We start from the raw sequence: 22,069 nt of genomic DNA, 5'->3' as shown, positions 1-22,069 counted from the left end.
TTTACAGGGGTGGGCCTAGTTAAAACTTTCTCCATTGGGTCAACTTCACGGTCGTGTAATATTCATGGAACGTTTCGCTCTTGTTGAAAAATAAAACAATTCATGCAGCTCGGAAAAAAGTGAAACAACCACAGAAATATGTTTAAATTATTTTTAAAACAATTACAACAAAACTGATGCCGAATTAAAAAATGTATTAGGATTAAAAATAATACAATTAAATTCATTTATTAAAAAATGCATTTGAAGGGATAACTCGATTTTAATTTTTAGAAAAAAATATTTTGTTGTTAGAATACTTTTGAAAATCAAGGTAAATACATGGTTGTCGATTGGTTTTGTACATAGAATTTTGACATGTTCTTGCCACGAGATTGCGTGACCCGCAATTGGAGAAACTACTACAGTTTGATTTAATAATAATTATACTTTTATTTGAGCAGCGATCATTATGATTGATTTCTAAGTTAAAACTAAATGCATTTGCCATAATTTCGAGCTATCATTATTTATCTAGAACTTTTATATCAGCCTTTCTGCAGCGAACAAAAACGAAAATAGCCCGTCACCGCAGCAGAAACATCCAAGTCTTTAATGCGTGCATTTCAGAATTTCGATTGTCGGATGTTCTCTTAAAGTTTATATTCAAAATTTTGTAATTAATTATATACAGAAAGCCCAGTTCTTCGTGATCAGCGTATTCATTAAGTTTTTTGCGCTTAAATTTTAACACTAGTAATAAAATACACGCGAGTGACCCGGAATTGGAGACGACCCGGAATTGGCGACTCCACTGTATTGACCCAATTTGCAGTACAAGTTTACTGAAATTGTCTGATACATCCTTCTCTCTATCCCCCTCTCTCTTCCCACCAACATGCAATACTCTTCTGCTACAGGTAACCCCTATAAGTGTTGTTTCAGTGTTTGCACACATGTAATCTTTATGTAAATCATTCAGATCAAGCCACAAATATCTAAGTTTGAATATACTCACTTCATGATTTGAATTTATGTGTATATCCTGAATCTTTGTACATGTACATGTACCAGTAATTACTGTATAAAGTCGTCCCTTTGTCTACTGATACGTTAACAAGTGCGTGCACGAAATTATCGTTCACATTTTCCCGCTAAATATACATGTGACATTCACTTCCGGGTAAATACACAAGAAAATATACGTCACAATTTATGTGCACAATAATATTCATGGCATGACAAACATAGCAGTCGAGATGGAGGAGCCCTTTACGAATGACAGAGCGTCGTTTCAGCGCTTCTTAGCAGCATTTTGTAAACGCATCGAAGACAATGAGGATGACAGTGAAATGTTACCATTTAGGCCTCCAACTCGCCATTTAACAATAGAAGAGTTACAGGGAGAGTGTTTTGATTGGAGTTTGCGTTACTTGGGATTAGAGTGAGTTTGATCCGTGTGTTTTGTGTGAGTGCACTGATGTAACCCGAAGAGCTTGTCATTTCACAGGTGTTTTTTGTAACATGCAACTTGTTGTCTCGCCTGCGACGAATGTCGCGAAGCGAGACATAGCGACCATAGATTCCGTCGTCGTCGTCGTCGTCGTCGGCGTCCAACTTTTGGTTAACCCAAATGTCAAAGTTTTATAAACTGCAATAACTTTCTCAAATTTTATTCAGTCTTCTTGAAATTTGGACACAATATTCAGTATGGATAAAAATTTATATCCCAAGTATGATTTTGAAAAAAAAAATTCAAATTTTTCCGTATTTTTTCCTTAAGTTGGACTTAGTTTTTTCATGATAATTTATGGTGAAGACCTATATTCCAGCAACTATAAGTTATAGGGATATGATAATTAGTCAGTGGATACATCATGGGTAACCACAAACGTCAGTACCAGAATTAGGTCATCTTGACCTACATTTTTCTGCATGAGTGACTTTGGTTAAATTTTTGGTGGAGGTCCATATCTCAGCATCTATAACTTATAATGGCATGATGATTTGTCATTGTACAGGTTATAAGTAACCAACAACATCAGTACCAGAATTAGGTCATTTTGACCTACATTTTTCTGCATGAATGACTTTGGTTAAATTGATAATGGAGGTTCATATTTCAGCAACTATAACTTATAGTGGCATGATAGTTAGTCAGTGGATACATCATGGGTAACCACAAACGCCTGTACCAGAATTAGGTCATCTTGACCTACATTTTTCCGCATGAGTGACTTTGCATAAATTTATGGTGGAGGTCCATATCTCAGCAACTATAACTTATAGTGGCATGATAATTTGTCAGTGGATACATCATGGGTAACCACAAACGCCTGTACCAGAATTAGGTCATCTTGACCTACATTTTTCCGCATGAGTGACTTTGCATAAATTTATGGTGGAGGTCCATATCTCAGCAACTATAACTTATAGTGGCATGATAATTTGTCAGTCTACACATCATGGGTAACCAACAATATCAGTACCATAATTAGGTAATCTTCACCTACATTTTCTGCATGAATGACTTGATACATATACAGTGGATTTGATTTCAAAATGCAAGTTCAAATTATTGCGACTCATAACACGTTGCAATATTCGCAATAATAAAAACATCACAATAATTTGTGAATTTACAGTGCATTACACATGACTCCAGATATTAATCAAGTAAATATAACTTCAACATTTTAAAACTTTCTTGACATGTTACAATGTATGTAATTCATTAAAATCATTTCAGCATCTTTTCATTGACTAAGAGGAAAATGTTGTGTTCATCAGTATGCAAAAGTTATATATTAAATCCATATAAAATATACCTATAGTCAGTCCAGATAGAAACGTTTTACAGTTCTTATTAAGTCCATGACAATATCTCTTTAAAAACCAGCAAAATGACTCGATCCACTTTTTGAGTTATTCCTTCTGAAATGTCAATAAATGCTTCAGTTTATCAGACAATCATTTCTTACTAACCACAGCGACAGCAGGCGAGACACAGGGTTGCGGGCAACCCTTACGTACTTTTTTTTTTTATCCCGTCATTTTGTTGGATATTATCTCGTGTGTACAACAGAGAGGTTTTTTTTTTCACCTTTTTCACAAATTCAATTTTACCCTCCTCCATGAGTCCATCTTCTTGTCTGCATCTCGATCCCACATAAGTCATGAAAATTAATAATGGGAAAATATACAACAAAGAGCTTGCCAAATTTGGCATTATTATCCTAAAATTGGGACAATATCTTTATTTCAAATACATAATGCTGATTGAATTGCTGATATATACCTGTTTTGTGAAACACCTGTGATCATTTTAATTTCATTTTGGCATATAATTTATTTGCTATTTTATTCTTGGACATTTCCATAAAAAAATGTCCAAAAATTTTCCAGTTTCTTGATAAAACTAGGAAGTATAGCCTACATATTACTTTTGTGCTGTGTTTATCCCATAAGATGTAATTGCCCTTTCACTCACCAAAAGAGAGCATCTCTCAGCAATCAAGGAAGAATGGGTGTGAGGTAAAAAGGGGGGTATTCACTCATTGTTAACTATTATCATATTACCTATCATCAAAGTTAGATGTAAAAGAAAAGCTTTATATGTAGAGCTTTCAAACTCAAGATTTTTTTTTACCTCTGGAACTGTTAAAAAACGTGTGGTTTCAATTTATTGAAAGCTAACAAGTCTGCTTCATTGCAGATGATGTGAATCAATTTATAATAAGAAGCATCAAAAAGAAGGCAAAAATGTTTTTATTAAAGAAAGAAGTTAAGAGAATCCCTTTCATTGTTCTTTCATTGATCTTTGAGTTAACTTTTGGGAAGTTGAAGATCATAATTATATAATTTGTTAATATGCAGAATTCACCTTTAATACTTCTTTGAGGTTACAAGCTCTTCAGTCATATGTGCACTTTTTTGAAAGAATATACCAATAAAGCTTCATTTTTCTGACCATTCAGTTTAAAATGCATTTTTCACAAGAGAATTTAGTACCACAGGTAGTTAACCATCTGCTAATAAAGTAAATATCTGGAGGATTTATACTTGCCAATGGATGCATTACAGATGAACTTTGATACATGTATCTGGCATGTTGATATCTAGATACCATGAAAATACATGTATTGTCAAATGGGCTAGTAGTCCTTTTCTCTTGTAATGACTTAATGTATTTTAACCTCAGTATTTCAAACTCTCGGATACCGTAAATTTTTTTCTTGTTAACAGGGCTCGACATTAACACTTGTCCGCTTGTCCGGTACCAGTGAAAAGAAAATACGACAAGTGAATATTGCTGGGCACTTGTCCGACTGGACAAGTGCAATTTAATGTAAAGGAGTCTATAAATAATAAAAAGAAAGACTGTTGAAAGCTAATCGGTAGTTTCAAGATGGAAGCTGTACATAAAAACCAGACTTCTATCCCGATTTGTGTCGCTGTATTAATATTGAGTGCATATATTCGATCGGGATCAAAGTTCACTATATTACATACTACTGATACTAAAGTCATGGAAGATATGAACTGAAGTGTGGATTCTGTTTGATGTCTACAGGGTCACTTGTGGACATTTATGTTATTGTCAGGACAGAAAGCCTAGATTAAATTTCGTTTCATAAATGTATTTGTTGTATTTATCAATAACATTACGAATCAATTAAGCACATGTTATGTGTAATGGACTTTATTTTAATTTACAAATTGAAACTATTATATTTTTATTGAAAATTTTTCGGACAAGTGAAGTTGAAGTTTGGACAAGTAAATGTCTTGGACACTTGTCCGATTGGACAAGTAGGAAAAAAAGTTAATGTCGAGCCCTGGTTAATGTAAACAAGTTTTAAAACAGAATTTTAATGCTGAAAAGTGTTTAAACTGAAAGAAAAAAACAAACAAAATTATTTCCTTCCTTTGAAACAAGAGTGGTAAATTATATGTTACATAACCTGACACCCTTTTTACCTGGTGTTGATCACCTGCAGTCTGAACGAAAAAAAAATCTGGGTTTTAAGCATAAAAAAAAATTGGTGTCATTGAAGAAGGATAAAGATTGACTTGTGCATATATATTACTCTGTTGGCTAAAGGAAGATGAATGTTAAGGGGAGATTTCCTGAGTGTTACAGCTTCACTGTGTTTCCTCATCACAAGGAAGAGGTTTGACAGCCCATTCAGCATTTACTATTTATAGATCCCATGCTGACTCTTGACAAATCATAGTTCTGTATTAATAATTGAGTATGTAGATAACAACTTTATTTCCAGAGTTACATACTGATTGTAACAGTTCCGATGTCGTAGTTAATAGAAGCAAATATTAGTGCTAGCTGCATTAATTTTCCTTGACAAGGGATTATATATTATCTTATGTAGATAAAGTTCAGTATGCTCCAGGCAGGTGCTTGTCCCAATTTACATATACTCCAGATTGTGGATGTTGTAAACGCCAATAACGGTCAATCACCTTAGGTTTCATTATGGGACTAAGAGAGACATAATGCATCCTGCATACCGTATATACTCGCCTATAAGTCGGTCCGCCTATAAGTCGGTTGTATTTTTTGACGTTATTTTGGTGGAATTTTCTATTGACCCGCTTTTAAGTCGGTACAATTTTTGGCTAAAATTGGGCGAAAATTTCAAGTAAATCCTTGATGTTTTAACCTGGTTTCAATTAATTTTTTTATGAATAACACCGATATTTAATCTTAGCTCATTTAACAGACAGGTAATGCTCACTTAAGATACAATTAAATTATTGAAATACATGTAAGTAAATACTTGTTTTTTATGTATAATCTAAGAAAACATAGATTATCTTACATATCCAGACATTTACTTTGATAATCGTCGGAAATGCATATGAAATACTACATTTCAGCGTCCAGAAAAATACATATCTCTCTATGACTCGCCTATAAGTCGGACATAGACTTTAAGACCAAAATTGAACTCCCAAAAAACCGACTTATAGGCGAGTATATACGGTACATGTTATATACTGGTGTATTTTGTTCATGCATATTGCCTCAAACTCCTATTATTATACATACATATAATTAATTCAGAAATATGATACCCAGACTCTATGATTTATAAAACCAAGATCAACATCCCAAATTTAGGGAAAAAACTTAAATGAAATATACCGGTTGTAACGAAATATCCCCCATATACACTGTACATTGTATATACAGAACATATATTTCCAAGTACCAGTATTCAAAAAAGTATAAACTTTTGTTACTTTGGTGTTACTCTTGCAATATACTTTCCATGCATCGACTTCTACCTTTCAATTATAACATATGCAAAATTTTAAAAGAAAAATTTGAGTGCACTTTTATTACTGTATACATTATTTTAAAATATTATGCAGATGACTTTGCTTGCATTCTGGACTTTGGAAGTAAATTACCATGTAAAAACCATCACACGTTCAACTTAGTGGCATGTTTAGCACACACAGGTACTATATTTAGCTAATATTCAAGATAAAATTTAATTAAAAGAAGAAATTGCCATTTCAAAATATGCAAAGCAGAAATATATTAAGTATTGAATGTACTAACTTTTCCTTGTATTTGCGGATAACACTTGGCCATTATAGAAGAAAAAGAAATTTTAAAATTTTGACATCATGAACATGCAAATGCCATATATATTTCAGTGAAGACAAAGGTACTATTCAAGGTTTCTTTCCCAGAAGAGGTCCTTGACAAAATATTTAATGTTATAAAGAGGGGAGGGGTGGGTTAGGAAGGGATCTATCTTTGCTATGGTCTTAGGAAGGGTATTGTTTTCCTCAAATCTCCTGTGAGCAATGCAGAGCAATTTTTGTATAGCTCCAGCAGTACATGTAATCGCAAGCAAGAATATGAATGAGGTTCTGACCATTTCATCCACCATTGATAATTAGAATGTTCATGTACATATCTATATGATTAAACAGAATTTTATTCAAGAAGTTTAAATTGTCAAGGATTTATTTTGTTTAGACTATGACAGTTATATACAAAAAATATTTTTTCCATTTTTGTTTTTGAATGTACAGTATAAAAAGTATACCATATGCCTTTTTATTCCTCTGTTTTAAAGACTTTGAAGGCATCTCCAATGCTTATAGTATAAATGCGGGTTTGGTATTCGCATAACAAAAGCAAATTCCCTTCATGTATTAAGTCTACATGATCAGATTATGCATTTTACTTATAGAATGTAAAGATGGGAAGTGTACCCAGGAGATCAGATTTTTTTTTTATAAGAACTTATCTTTTAGCCTAGTTTAAAGATTTTCTATAAAGTTAAGATAAAAAGACTTCTTTGACCCCATCCACACAGTTTATTCCAATCCAGCCACTCTTCAAACAAGATTAGAGAGCAAACTATTGGAGTCATGCCTAATGTTTATCGCACATGTTAATCTTGAAGCAATAGGTTTCAAGGGCATATGTTTTTTACGAGATCATCACAGATTTTCCTTTATGGAGTACTATCTCCCATTTGAATTGCTTTAGGTGACCACTGACTTGGTTTTATTAAAACTCAGTTTGATACTGACTACATGAGTATATAGGTCATTTTCAATGTTTATTTTAAATTTTAAATGTGAGGTGAGGCACTAACCATAATTAATCTTTATTCATGCGAGGTTTTGATATATCCACCCCCTGTAGAGCATATTTGTATCTCCTACACTTGAAAGGTGTACGCATATGTAGGGCCTCAAATTTATTAACCATTGCTACATCCTTAATGGCAAGTTCATTGTACATAGACAAGGTTTGGCATGTACATCGACCTCATGTTCATACAATTTCAAATGGATGAGTCTTTTTTTCATTTACATAATTGATCAAACTTCATTAGGGCTTGGTGATCTGTGTTGAAATAGAAAGGCACTCTAGAAATTGATTGTATATATCGATCAGCAAAAATGTCTGGTGTGGAAGTCAAATCAGAGATTATATATTTTTAATCCATTTATGGAGAGTTAATATCAAATGGCTATGCAAATTTGGTGACACTTAAATGAACTTGATGTGTGTTAAAAAACTATTACAAACCCCTGTATATGATTCAATATGTACCAGCATGTATATGTAATTTTCATCTTGCTTGATTTAATGATATACATGAATATAAGCTTAAGGGTTTTGTACATGATCGAATTATATATACCAGTACATGTACTATGATAAAACCAATACATGTACATGAATACATCATCATGGAGGTCTATGTGCATGTACATACTACAGGAAAGTGTAATATACATGTACTTATATATGTTTGTTCACCTTCTTTCCAAGCCGTAGTGCTTTATGTATTTTATCATGTTTATGGTACTAAGAACAATAGCGTAATTAACTTGCCTGTTAAATTTTCTGCATTATGTGTTTCTGTACATACTGTAGGAAAATGATTTTTGCAATCTAAATGGATACCCTTGTTGGATTTTTAATTTATAAGACTACTCAATGTCACTCTGTTGATGGAATATTCCATCTTCTTGATCAATACAGGGGTTTCCTTGTGACTGAGCAACAGGGGATACTTACTCCTTCTAGGCACCTGATCCCAGCTCTAGAAACTCCAGGGGTTCATGTTTTGGACTATTTTCACAGAATTGTAATGTCTGTAGATTTTGTAAGGGTGATCACTTTTCATTACCTTCATCTTTTTCATTGTAGAAATTGTCCACCTACTCTAGCTGCTGCCATCACAAAGGAAGTGTATGAACAAGCCACTAAGTTAGACTTCAAAGAGTTTGAGGATCAGACTCCGGACCCAGAAGAAGAGGCCAACAAGGAGAAGAATGCCAACAATGAAATCCAGCGTCCAGAGTCAGGTAGTGGTTACTGAAGACTTAGACCAGTTAAAGTCTAACAATAAAATCAAAACTTACAATTGCTGATTTAGTAGACATTCAGATAAAATACATTTACAACTCTCTTCTAGTTTATTATCATATAAACTGTGTATTTGGAGAAAAGATTTTAATTTTTCTTTTCATAGCTGGACCACTAAAATACTCTAGGTACTTGTACATCTGAAATCTTTTATGTGCATTTGTACATTTAAGAATCTAATTTGAAATAAGGAAATATATTTCATAGAATGATTTTTGGGGGGTATATTTATTGTAAGTTGATGTCTTTTATAGTTCTGGATGCTTCATCACTCATGGAGCACATCATTGACATGGTGGATGAAGTGTGCCAAAAATGGAACAAAGACTTGCCAGATATTCCCATTCCAGCTCAGGTTCACGAATGCTACCATTATGAAATTAAAAATACTCGACGTAAAATGGAGGACAGATATGTGATGCTTCCAGACATGAATACACTGTTTGATCTCAAGGTGTGCTTTCCAATCCATCTCTCGAATAATGACTCACAATTTATTAAAATTTAATCTATAGCATTGTGTTAAATAGAGGTATAGCTCTGTAGTGAACCATCCTATTGTAACTTTATTTACCAGTGAAGCTTGAATCATCCCTTAATTAAGATAATCAGTCACTCATGAATTCACAGTCAATACAAAGGAAAAAATAAAATTCATTGTAATTAATCTAATAAGATTTGAATGGATCGATATTGATTAATTGTGGTCTTTAAAAGTACCAGGATATTTATTCTATATAAGTTGACTCTATTATTTCAGGATTTTCCTCATCAGTCGTATTACAGTGTGTTTGACGGGCATGCTGGGATTGAGGCAGCGGTGTACGCCTCCAATCATCTACATGTACATCTGCCCTCCTGTGAGAAGTTCTCCAGTGATCCAGCATCTGCCCTGAAGTGTTCCTATTCAGCAACAGATGAACATTTCATTAAAAAAGCTCAAAGAGAGGTTCAACTTTCTTTTAAATGATATTTTTGTGTGCCATTTTTAAATGACATAAAGTGATATTTTCTGAGTTACCTCCCTTTGAAGAATATATGATTGTGTTACAAGAGATTTAAGGTGCAAAGAATCGTACTTATTAGTGTCATAATTGATGATGCTTGTATTTAACAAATGAATCAGTGTTAATTACTTTAATGTACAATTTAGTTAAAACAAAAATCACTGTCCTGAGAATTTTAAAATTTTGATATTTTTAGGGATTGAAAAGTGGCTGCACTGGACTAACGGTGTTGATCAGAGATAAGACCATGTACCTGGCATGGCTTGGGGACTCCCAGGCGTGTCTGGTCAGGGACGGTCAGGCTCTGTCCATCATGAACCCCCACAAACCAGAGAGGCAGGTAAAGGAAGGATTTATGTTTAGAACTGCATGTTTTGTTCATCACATAATTATAACCTTCAGAGATGGTAAAATTTCCTCAGTATTATGTTTCTTTATGAAAATGGGGTTAAATTTAAAAAGTCAAGTCTTTCAAAATATTTTTTGTTTATATACACCTAGACATCAGAGAAAATGTGCTGTATGTATGAGTATGACATACTGTAAGGATAAATGACTGTTTTTTAAACAGTAACATATGAGAAGCTTGCATTTGATGTACAGGAGACATATTTGTAAGAACATATACATGTACTCTGCAACTGACGGATCATTTACAAATGATACTCAAAGATTTTGATATGAGCAGTTGCATACTTTGCTATAAATGGGGATAAAATTTATGAAATTCCAGAAAGAATAAAAAAGACCTGATTAGATAGGAAAAGAAAGAACTCATACGTTAATTCTTTTTCCAAGAGTAAAATTTTTCTAGCCAAAAGTCAATATAAAAAGAAAATTTTTCAGGATGAGAAAAGCCGTATAGAAGCTTTAGGTGGAGTGGTCCTGTACATGGGGACGTGGCGAGTTAATGGTAATCTGGCTGTGTCCAGGGCTATAGGTAACCACAGAAAGAATGGGAAACACGGTCTGATAGAAGGATTGGTCCCATGTCATTACTGTACTACATTCTCTGTTAGATTTCATAAAATCTCTTTTGGTTATACAGATCTCGCAAATCACTTTACAAGGATGCTGATTATTTTGAACTGCAAGTGCTTAAGAGATTATTGAAATCATTGATTGATGCAATGAGAACTGAAAATCCCCATCAAATTGAAACAAGGTCTAGGCATTGGACATGTAATGTCCATTTGTCTATGAAAAGTCAGAAATGATTGAGATTCCAATCCTAACTTTAGGCTTTGTTTCCCATTTGAATGATATTGCAGTAATTGAGGTATGGTCGTTTTTTTGACAGGATGAGCAGGCTAGGATTGAGGCTTTAGGAGGGTTCGTTCTAAATGTCAGGGGCATTTGGAGGGTCAATGCCATTCTCTCTGTTGCGCGATCGATAGGTAACTTGTGTGCCAAGTTTTAGGGTGAAGACTTCCATTGCTGTGGTATTGACTTTTGATGTTATAATTAAGCTATACATGTACCTGTTTGTACATGTGTAATGAGCTGCTAAGAATTAGCTTCAATAATGCTATCTAGAGTGCTAACATATAAATTAGACATTTCTGAATATGAGATAATTATGAGTTTGCAGTTGAATTAACAAAAGTATTAATGGAACATAAGAGTTTGCTTTATTTTAAAATAATTTAATTTTACTTGTAACACGTCATTTGATTGCATAAAAGATTTTATCCATTTTGTATAACTTAACTTGCCTACGTCACAATCAGTTACGTCAAAAAACGTATTACTCCGCTTGACATTACTTTTAAAATATAAAATATAATCAATGTGAAGCCTTATTCTGGGGGAAAAATGTCATTGTCTGCACTGAAATTAAATTATAAGGAATGAAGCTTATTTCAACTTATATTATACGATATAACAAAACTTGGGGCAGTTTACGCTTTTTTATAAACCGCTTTGCGGTTTATAAAGCGTAAACTGCCCCAAGTTATGTTATATCGTATAATTCCCCGGTATAAGTTGAAATAAACTTCATTCCTTAAAAAGTATTGGCTCAGAGACAAAAAAAAGATTTGCTAGCAGTTTGAAATTCAATTTGAATACATGTATACCTGTAGAAAGGAAAGTTTAGAAAATAAGGAAATTTCACACTCATTGATGAAGAAATAATTGATGTACAACACAATATGCACCAATTGTTGACACAGCTGTTCAATGTGGAAGGTGACCGCACATTCACAGCTAGATATCAATTGTGATAAAAAAAGAAAAAAAAAATATTATTAGTTGTTTCATGAGAAGTTAAGTGTTATATAAATTACACAGGGAAGTTCTTGACTGTCAGTGTTTGAAGAATCAGGAAATAGATAAATGTAAAAAAAGAAAAAAACATGCTTTGTTGTATTATGCAATTGGAATAAGGAAGAAACTTGAGATATATTAAGTTTTGTTATGTCATAATAATGTGAGTAAACAATGTACAATTGTACACCAGTTTGAGTAAAATGATAGATATATATTTACTTTTAATATGTACATTTTATACTGTACAATATATTTTTTTTTTCGTGATTTTACCCTCACTTTCCAAGAAAATTTAAGTTAATTGTTATTAGGGCCCCGCAAGGATTTGTGGGTGCCCTATAGTAATCACTCTGTCTGTCCGTCCGTCTGTCTGTCTGTCTGTCTGTCTGTCCGTCTGTCACTCTTCCGTCCACAAATTTTCTGTTTTTTTCTAATAACTTTTTTTATGGTTGCCCAATCAAGTTTAAATTTGGTATGGTAGTTTAATAGGCAGAAATACATATTCTGATGCTAAGTTTGATTCTCTATGTCTTCTAGTTTGGAGCTGGGGTGGTGGGGTAGATTCCTTAACTATGCATAAGAATAACGGGCAACTTTTTTTATGGTTGCCCAATTAAGATCAAATTTGGTACGGTAGTTCAGTAGGCAAAAATACATATTTTGATGCTAAGTTTGGTTCTCTATGTCCCTTGGTTTGGAGCTGGGGTGGTGGGGTAGATTCCTTAACTTTATATAAGAATGCATTGGCAAAGAGAGATAACTGCTGAAGATGTTCCCATTCAGTAAACTGAATGCTACTAGGAGTCCCATGAGATTAATTAGCTTTCCTCCTGAAGAAAATCCAGAGCATTATCTTTATCTGTCAAATTCAGATTAATTACCACCTCTGTCTGCAAATGAAGTTTATTTTGAAGTTAAATCAATTTGGAATGCTATGAACACTCTGAAATGTGGATTTAAATATAAATTTTTATTATTTATTTTTGATTGATATTTATGATTTCATTGAATCCTAAAAAAAGAAATAGATTAAAGAAGATTTTTTGATTTACCAGGGTACTTTTTTTTCACTTTTTTCCTTCTTTTTTTTTTTTTTTAAATATATTAATTCAAGAATGTTTTTAATTTTTAATGTAGTTGTATAATAACCCCATTCTATCATTAATACTGAAAAAGTTCTTATCGTAACTTTAGAAGAAAATGATGAGAGAGGTACAATTAATCCTTTGGGATTAAGTATCTAGCCTGCTGCAGAAAATTTAGTAGGCTTCTCTTTATCTGTCACTTTAAGATTAATGAAAACCTTTGTCTGCAACTGCTGTTTGTTTGAAGTTATTGTCAAGCCTTCATGATATTTGCATTCATTGAAGGCTGGCATTTTATATAACACAAGATTCATAATTGTTTAAATATAAATTCAATGTTAAGTTGTTCTTTACTGCCTAATGTAAATACAAGAATATTATTTTCAGGTTTTTGAATATTCAGGAATTATGTTGAAATTTTAAGAATACAGTTGCTGTTGCTTTTTCTTTGTACATTTATTAATCATTCTGTAAGCTGCACCCTTTTAATTCTACCCCATGGCGGGGCCCTTGCTGACTGGTCAGTTTTCTAGTTTCCATTTGTCTGGCCATTTTAAGTAGCCATAAATTCATTATTTGAGTTATATTGCAGATTTTGCATTATCTTAAGTTTAATCTCCAATGCAATTGGCATCTTTCATTATCAAGTTGGTCAATAAAATGTATTTTTATATATACATGTACATCTATAAATGACCTTACTATAAAATCAAATAACAGAATTTGTTTATTATAGAAATATCACAGGGAAGTCACAGGAAGTAAAAAGTAAAATTAATAATATTAGTTAATTTTGCTCTGTACTTCCCTGTGATTATATTTATATAATACTAGACAATATCAAGTATTTTTTAACCCCTGTAATATGATTGATACTGAAGGAAATCAGTCAACTCTCTGTTAAGGAGACTGTGAACTGAACAGATTAATATTTATTGATTATGCATACCAATTACACTAATAAAGAAACAAATCATATAATCAGATCTTCACAGCATTAGTAAATGTTTTATATTTTTTATAGGAGATATCAGCCAGAAGAAGTTTATCTGCAGTGACGCGGACACGACTGTCCTAGAATTAGAGGGTACGGAGGATTATATCATCCTGGCATGTGACGGCATGTGGGATGGTATATCACAGAATGACGTACCCAAAATAGTATATGACCATCTGCAGAAAACCAATGGTGACAAGGCCAGTGTAGCTAAAATGTTGGTAGAATTAGCAAAACAAAACGGGTCCACAGACAATATAACTGTAGTGATAGTATTTCTCAGGGACGAAATAGCAGAACCAGCCGTTATGCCAGTATTTTCATTTGACAAGATTTCTAGTTCTCAGGGAGACAAGAAGATGGATGACGTGGATGGCAAAAAAGACAGTGACTCTTCCTCCGAAAAGGGAGATGACTCTAAAAATTCCTCCGACGATGGCAATACTGAATACGACGGCAATAAGCCGAAGGAAGAAGTGGAAAGCACAGAGCAACAGGAAACTCAGGAACAAAACAACTCAGATAAACCCGAAAATACTCCTCTTCCCACTGACCGCGTACTTAAGAAAGAACCTGTGTTCATTATTGCAGACTCTGCACCTCAGATTTCAGAAGATAAACCTAGGACCCCTTCACCTAAGCCTGTAGAACCTATTCCAGATGAAAGTAAACCAGAGGAAGTCAGTTCTGCTTCAAAAGATCTCCCCCTTTCAGAGACTGTTCCACCTTCTCAAGAGTCTGCAAGTGCTCCAAAAATTTCAGGTAATAGTTTACCAGTGGAAATTGGATTGTCTACCTTTATGTCCTATCTGCCCAATCAGGGAAGTACAATCTCTGAATTCAGGCATGGGTTGCAGGGCAGCAGAAAACCTAGTGCTATGTCCAATTCTTTGGCACCCATGCATGAAGATTTTCCAATTGTTTCCAATTATGTAATTCAGGATGAAATATATAGGAAAAAAGATACTGGAAAGAAAAAACCAAAACGAAACAAGAATCCCAAACTTAGGGAGCAGAATCGCGATGGTCAGTATGTTGTCCCAAGAAGGGGGAGGAAAAAAGCTGATGGGACTACACCAGTAGTTTGGGCTTTTACTGGAAAAAATACAGCTGCTGTTAGGAACCATAAGCTCAGCTCTTTAAGGAATTCTCAGAATTCCTCCCGAGTCATACTAGCTAACATCTTAAATAGTGGTGCAGTTGATCCAAGCATTCCATCCCAGACAAGTGCAGATGTTAAGTTTCTAGAAAAATTGTCTAAGTCTAAGCATTTCATTGACCCTGAGCAGCCAAACGCTGAGGAGATTCCAATGCCCCACACCGTCTTTGATTATCCATTGTCCACTTTCACAGCATCCTCCAATTTCAAAACTAAAACTACCTCAACCCCCAAGTCTAAATCATCTCAAGCCAGTCAACCGAAAAACAATCCGAAAACTGTCCCTGCTTTCCACCAATCCTGGCGCCCACGAAAATTGTCGAAATTAAATACAGGAGGTTCGTTGGCTGAACCTCCCCCCACTCCCTTCTCCAATGTCAAGATATACCCATCCTCGGAGTGTTCAGATTGAAGCAGAGCTTCATACACCAACTTTTAATTATTTATGCATGCTTACAATCAGTTTGCATAGACCATCAGTGTAATTAATTTTTTTAAGGCAATAATTTGATAATCATATTGATTTTTGCTCATGTAATATCTTGTTAGAATTGTCCCCCTTTGAGTGCATTTATTCTTAAACTTTTAAAAGCAGTGCTTCCTTAAAGTAAATTAACATTGTGATACTTTGCATTGACTGCTGAAATTTGATTTTTTAAAACCATTTTGTCAATTTTTTTTAGTCTATGAGAAGAAAATCAGCAGGTGATGTAATGTTTCAGTGTACTTCATGGTTTGATGTGTTCTAACACATTTTATTTTCCTTTCTGTACGATTATTATTTTGTTATTATGGTGTGAGTGGTGTCCTATTGGTGTATAACCAGGCAGCATAGTATAATCCAGGAGTGATGTAAACAATTGGTGCTTTTCAATATGTAGGCCTATCATTGTTCTTAAATTAACAATTTTCATTTTTCTTTTTTTTCCTCAAAAAAGAGTAGAAATGGTCATTTCTCTATTTTACTACCATGAATGTAGGTTTACATTTTGGTTGCTTGAAAAATTGAATTATTTATTTATTATAGAAATCTTTAGTAGTAGATCATATTTGTATTATTTGATTCATAATAACATTTAATGATTTTTTTTTTTCCATTTAAAGTAGTCATGTATTTTCTACATTAAGCACATTCTAGTCACAATTAAAACTTAAATTTGCATTTCATTAATTTTTTTTTTTTGGCTACTTCACAAAGAGTTAGCAGGGAACTAGATAAGATGTACATGTGTAAATTAAATGTTCATAATCAATATTAAAAAGATAGGACACAATCATAATTAAATCAACAAAGTACTCATGGATGTTAGCTAAATAAGATAAAGATCAGTAAGATTGATTTGTAAAAAAAAAAAAAAGTTGTGTTTAAATGTTTAGGAGGTCATGTTAATTAGCATGTGGGTCACTAGATACCTGGGTAGATCTGTTATTCCTATGTTATATGCACACCCATTCACATGAACATTATGTCATTTTTGGAAGTAATGTCTTGAACTTGACTGTAACAATAATCCACCATACTATTCTGTGTATATGTTATGTATGAATAACAGAAGGTAATGGGTTCTATAGCTGCAGAACTGTAGCTCTTCGAAAAGTATATATTGACAGACTGGAGAGCTACAGTGTCTCCCATTGAAAAACCTATATTTATTGTGCACAAAAACGTGAGCTTGGTTCTGGATTAATTCTATCGAAGTCTTATCTCAATTACGAAAAAGCTAGATTTCAAACAGTTCCCTACTCTTCTATCAAGTACTCTGGTAGTTGATATCTGCACGAAGTGCGTTGGACCGGATTATCTTGCAAACCAAAATGGCTGTATAAATAGACAAAATTTTTGATGATCTCAATTTCAATGCCAGGAGGGCTATTGACCAACAATCATAAGGAAAATTTTGTTTAGGAAACAGTGAAAGAATAAGTTAGGAACACAGGGTTAGTAATATTTTGATATGACAGTTTAACAATCATGGAGAAATGAGTTGAGAGACTGTGCACTTTTTTGTGCTTAATAAATATACAGTTATTTATTTCAGTGGGTGGCACTGTAGCTCTCCGGTGTGTCAATATATTTTTTTTGGAGAGCTACAGTTCTGCAGCTATGGGTTCTGGTGATATAATTGCTTATATTATTCTTATTTAAAATTAATATTAAACTTTAATATTCAATCTAACGGGTATATTTTTGATGAAAATAGAATTGCTGGGAAAATTAAAGAAATTTCAAATGATTAATTATCAAAGAGATAAATTAAATTTCAGAATGGAAGCATGATTATTACCAGGTAGTATTTTTTTTTAATTTGAAACATGTATGATACATTTGCAATGTTATTTTATAACGCATGTTTGAAAATTGATACATAAAACATTTGCAAGTTTTTGTGTGTTTTTAGAAGAAATTTGCTGGTATTAATTTTTGGCTCTACTGGTCCGATACCAGAAGAAATCATGCAATTGTAAGGTGTCTGTTGTCCTTTATCAAACCATTTATGTTTAAACATTTTTTAAAAGAAATGGTACTCCTACAGCTCTGTAAAACGTGGTGTACAAGAGGACCGTTGATACAGTGGTACATATTTCTATATCAGAGAGGCAATCAGAGAATTGTCCCAAACTCAAAAATCCTATTTCATTGGGGGGAGGGACTTCTTTCACAACCAATTTTATTCATACACTACTACAAAACTCTTATTTGACTATACTGCATAAAAATGTTGGGAGCAACTGGCTTTTCAGTAAACATTTCCAATAGCAAAAAGTATGTTTGGAAAGGGGATGGGAGGGGGGGGGGTTCCTTTGCAATTGCAATAAAATTCACTTCAAAAAGGATCATAATTATGTTTGCATTGCTGTTGCCATAATTTGCCATAATTTCAAGTATAATTGCAACTTTTCTCTTCCTTTGTTGTAGCTACAACCCAGTAGAGCTACAGTCTCATCAGAGACTTCTTTTTTGTCATTTTTTAATTTTATCCTCACCTATAGTGTAATATAATATGTCTTACAAAATATGTTTTTCTTGAAAATAGTTATTCAAAAAACTTTCATATAATTCAAATCATGATCACATTTATTGTAAAAGATAGGCCCATTTTTAACACAGATAAGGACATTTTCATTTTCAAATAAAAATATGTATAATATTTATATGATTAAAAAATGTATTATAAGCACTGGTGCATGATACTGGTGGTAACTTTATATTTAAATTGTCAAAGATAAGTTTTATTTTCAAATGAAATACATGACTGTATTTATCTAATATAAATTTGTATATGTATATGCTTATCATAATTCAGAGTATTGTTTAAGTCTAGAGGTGAAAAAAAAACATTAAGTGTAATGCTGAAAAATGTGAAATGTTCATAATTTGATTCAGGTAGGTTGATGGTTTGAAACATGATTTAGTGTTACTGGTAGTTTAAAGAAATATATTTTTATGCTAAATGATAAGGATTTTATAAATAATGGAAGACAATTTTGTGAATTTTATGTGGATTTAATGTGTGAAAAGATGCTGAAATCACTGGACTTGGATTATTATCATGTTTGAAAAATGAAATTGCAAAATAAGACTAAGTAAATGCATGCTTATTATAATGGATAGCTGTTCACTTCGGTTTGAAACTTCAAGGTTTTATAGAAAGTTACTTTCTTGACCTTTCTTTTACCTGTAGGTTTTTATTTAATATTTCTTTGTATTTTTTTGTTTGTTTGTGAAGTCATGATAAAATTCACAAAGACATTTATAGTACTTAAGATACTTGAAATACAGTAAAACTTGTCTATTCTGGATGGTTTGTATTCCAAAATCTTGCCTAATACAGTAACTCGAAGCTCTTTTCAGCAAATTTCATTTGTTCAAAATGTTTTCTAATCACAATGTATTCTAATCCTTTGGACCAAGTGGTGCCCAGATTAAACGATTTATTGTATCATGATTATGCGGGATAATTAAAAATTCCTTTTGATTTTATTGATATTGAAATAGACAATTACTATATGCCAGTCATGCAATTTTAATTCCTAATGATATTGTATTTTTTTTCTGTATTGGTTTGATGTTTTGTTGTTTGATGTGTTATTTGTTTCTGGATGAGTTATAGAGAAGATTATGTAAATGTAGCATATGAATCTTGTAGCCATATTGTTATTGTTATAATCTGTATACACCTGCTAATATTATACACAATAAATACTCTTATACAATCATAAAAATGAGTTCGTATTTTTTTTTTTTTTTTGCGGGGGGGGGGGGGGGGGGGGCAACATTATTAATGTCCAAGTCTAGCTCCCATTACGAGGGTTAGAGCGTCTGCTCTAGAGTCATGAAGTAAGGAGTTGATCCTTACGTCGCAGGTTCGAATCCCTCTGTGGGATGTGGAGACTGGTCCTTCGGATGAGACTGTATAAACTGAGGTCCTGTGTTGCAGTAGGTGCTGGCATGAAAAAGATCCCTCACTGCTCAAAGACCGTAAGTGCAGAGTGTAGGACAAAATTTTACAGCTCTCCACCGCAAGTAGTGGCGTCTCCATATGAGGGAAAAATTGTCGAGAGGGACGTTAAACAACATGCAACCAATCAATCGATTACGAGGGCTGAACAATTATTTTGAGAGTAATTAACAATATTAGTCCCCTACCGGCAAGTGTAATCCCAACAAATGGAATGGAACGCCAACTTGATCTACTAGTATCTCTCAAGGTCAAGTCAACAAAAATCAGCTCAATATCAGCAAACATTTAGAAAAAAGTGCGGAAAAACCAGTGGTATAGAATAATGGACATGCGCGGAGGACACCTTCAGTAAAGTGACAGTCCCCTCCACATCGTCGGAAACCCACAGTTCCACTTATCACGTGATAAGTAAAGACAGTAAACAGAAGGGTAATAATTAAGGTCTTAGCACCAAAGTTAAAGTTTGATAAAAATTTTGCAAAAGCAGTGCAATGGGTAATTTGCACCGGCTTCGATGCCGAATGCTGCCATGTTTGATAGATATGCTATTTGCGAGGGGATGCTCTTCTTTGCTGTCTTTTTTTTAGTTCACCTCTTGTGTCCACATTGCACAAAGAAAGCAGTTTCTTGGACATACTTAAGGGGAATGTACGACCGCCTTTAGTGCTGTGAGAACAAAATGTAAACATTTCTTCAAATGGCTAAAATACATTATATTTTGATCAAATTTTAAGTCTGTATGATAAAGATACAATAAATATGCATAACTGATTGCATGTTGTGCATATATAATCTATACTTTTGCAGAAAAATGCTTTTGATATGCTCCTTAGAACTGCGCAGCTGCAGAATTCAGCAAAGCCTTAAAAAATCCAAAAAAATACGCAAACTGTGCATTAATGTTCTCTCTACAACCATTTGTTGAGAAAATGTCTAAATTTTGCACTTTTAAATGATAATTTCAAGTTCAAAACAATGTATCGTTGTCTTCAAAAAGAGTGTAAAGAACCATGAAAGTAGTCTATGGATAGCTGCACGTGGTCTATTTTTAGCACAGAATTTTGTTTTCCAGACCTCTTCTAAATATGGAGGGACATAACAATCTTTAAATGTTTAAGAGAATTACATTTTCAAAATATTTCAAATAATGTGAACACTTTTAAAAGAGGAAATGTGTTATAGTGTTTCTTGAAGTAATTTATTCTAAATAGTGTACGTATTGATATAAAAAAAATCTTAAACTCTTTGATTCAAGTAAAGGGAAAAATGAGCACCAACAAAGTTAAGAGTTTGTAAGTTTGCCACAGATAACTTATAATATCTATCAAAATTTAAATTATCACCATTGAAACACAAAGAAATCAAACACATAAAATCGATATGAATGACCTTGTTGTAGTACCTACTAGTACGAGGGGTGATCAAAAAGTTCGCGAACTATCTCTATACATGTGTAACAATTCAGATTAGAAACAAATTTGGTGCACACATAGCCAAACACAAGTTCTATAAATATCATATGCTGAATAAAGTTTTGCTCGCAATGTGAAAATGACGTCATTATGCAGGTACTTGTGACGAAAAATGGTTGTCTCAGTGGAACTCGTTTAACAAACGACTAAAATATTTATGGTATATCTTAAAAATGCCTTTGAAGTAGCGTATAAGAATTTGTTCACAGTTTATTAAGACAAATGACTTCCTATAAATTCAATCAATGATTGGATAGATCGTTTTAGTGAAGAAAGGCAGATGGTTAAATATGATACTTGTTGTGTTGCCCCGTGAAAGCAAGTTTGAAAAGGGATGTGTTTATAATTAAGCAATATGCTATCAACGACCTCCAATTTACACTTTGAAAAATACTCGAATATTTCAACAATTATATAACTATCAAATACCTAAGATATCGTTTACTTTTTGATCTCCCCTCGTATACTCTGTCAAATAAACATTTACAATTTTCATTACAGCGGAGCAACATTTGAAAAGGAATGAAATCATTCAGAGTGGGTTAGAAGATTTAATGAATAAAAAAACTTGTTTTTCTATTTGCCCATTTTGTCAAAATTACAATTTTACAGAGTAAAGAAAAAAAATCAAAATAATTAAATATTTTATACCATCTTTAAATGACGTTTGGTGGTCCTCCCAACTCAGGGAAAAACTATTGGGTCGG

At 33.2% G+C, this 22,069-nt stretch overlaps 1 protein-coding gene across 1 annotated transcript; it reads left to right on the top strand.

The window, feature by feature from the left end:
- Window positions 1-1,192: 1,192 nt before the first annotated feature.
- On the top strand, window positions 1,193-19,651 carry LOC134282693 (protein phosphatase 1E-like). The gene is made up of 7 exons (XM_062765099.1): window positions 1,193-1,423; window positions 8,690-8,847; window positions 9,163-9,362; window positions 9,669-9,857; window positions 10,112-10,255; window positions 10,762-10,855; window positions 14,296-19,651. Exons 1-7 carry the CDS (start codon window positions 1,218-1,220, stop codon window positions 15,837-15,839), a joined length of 2,535 nt encoding a protein of 844 aa, XP_062621083.1. The 5' UTR covers window positions 1,193-1,217; the 3' UTR covers window positions 15,840-19,651.
- Window positions 19,652-22,069: the final 2,418 nt, after the last annotated feature.

Source organism: Saccostrea cucullata, unplaced genomic scaffold (genome assembly GCF_032062105.1).
Source record: "Saccostrea cucullata isolate Sc308-1 unplaced genomic scaffold, CSIRO_AGI_Scuc_v1 ctg183, whole genome shotgun sequence".
NCBI lineage: Eukaryota > Metazoa > Mollusca > Bivalvia > Ostreida > Ostreidae > Saccostrea > Saccostrea cuccullata.
This window is presented reverse-complemented; position numbering and strand designations above follow the sequence as displayed.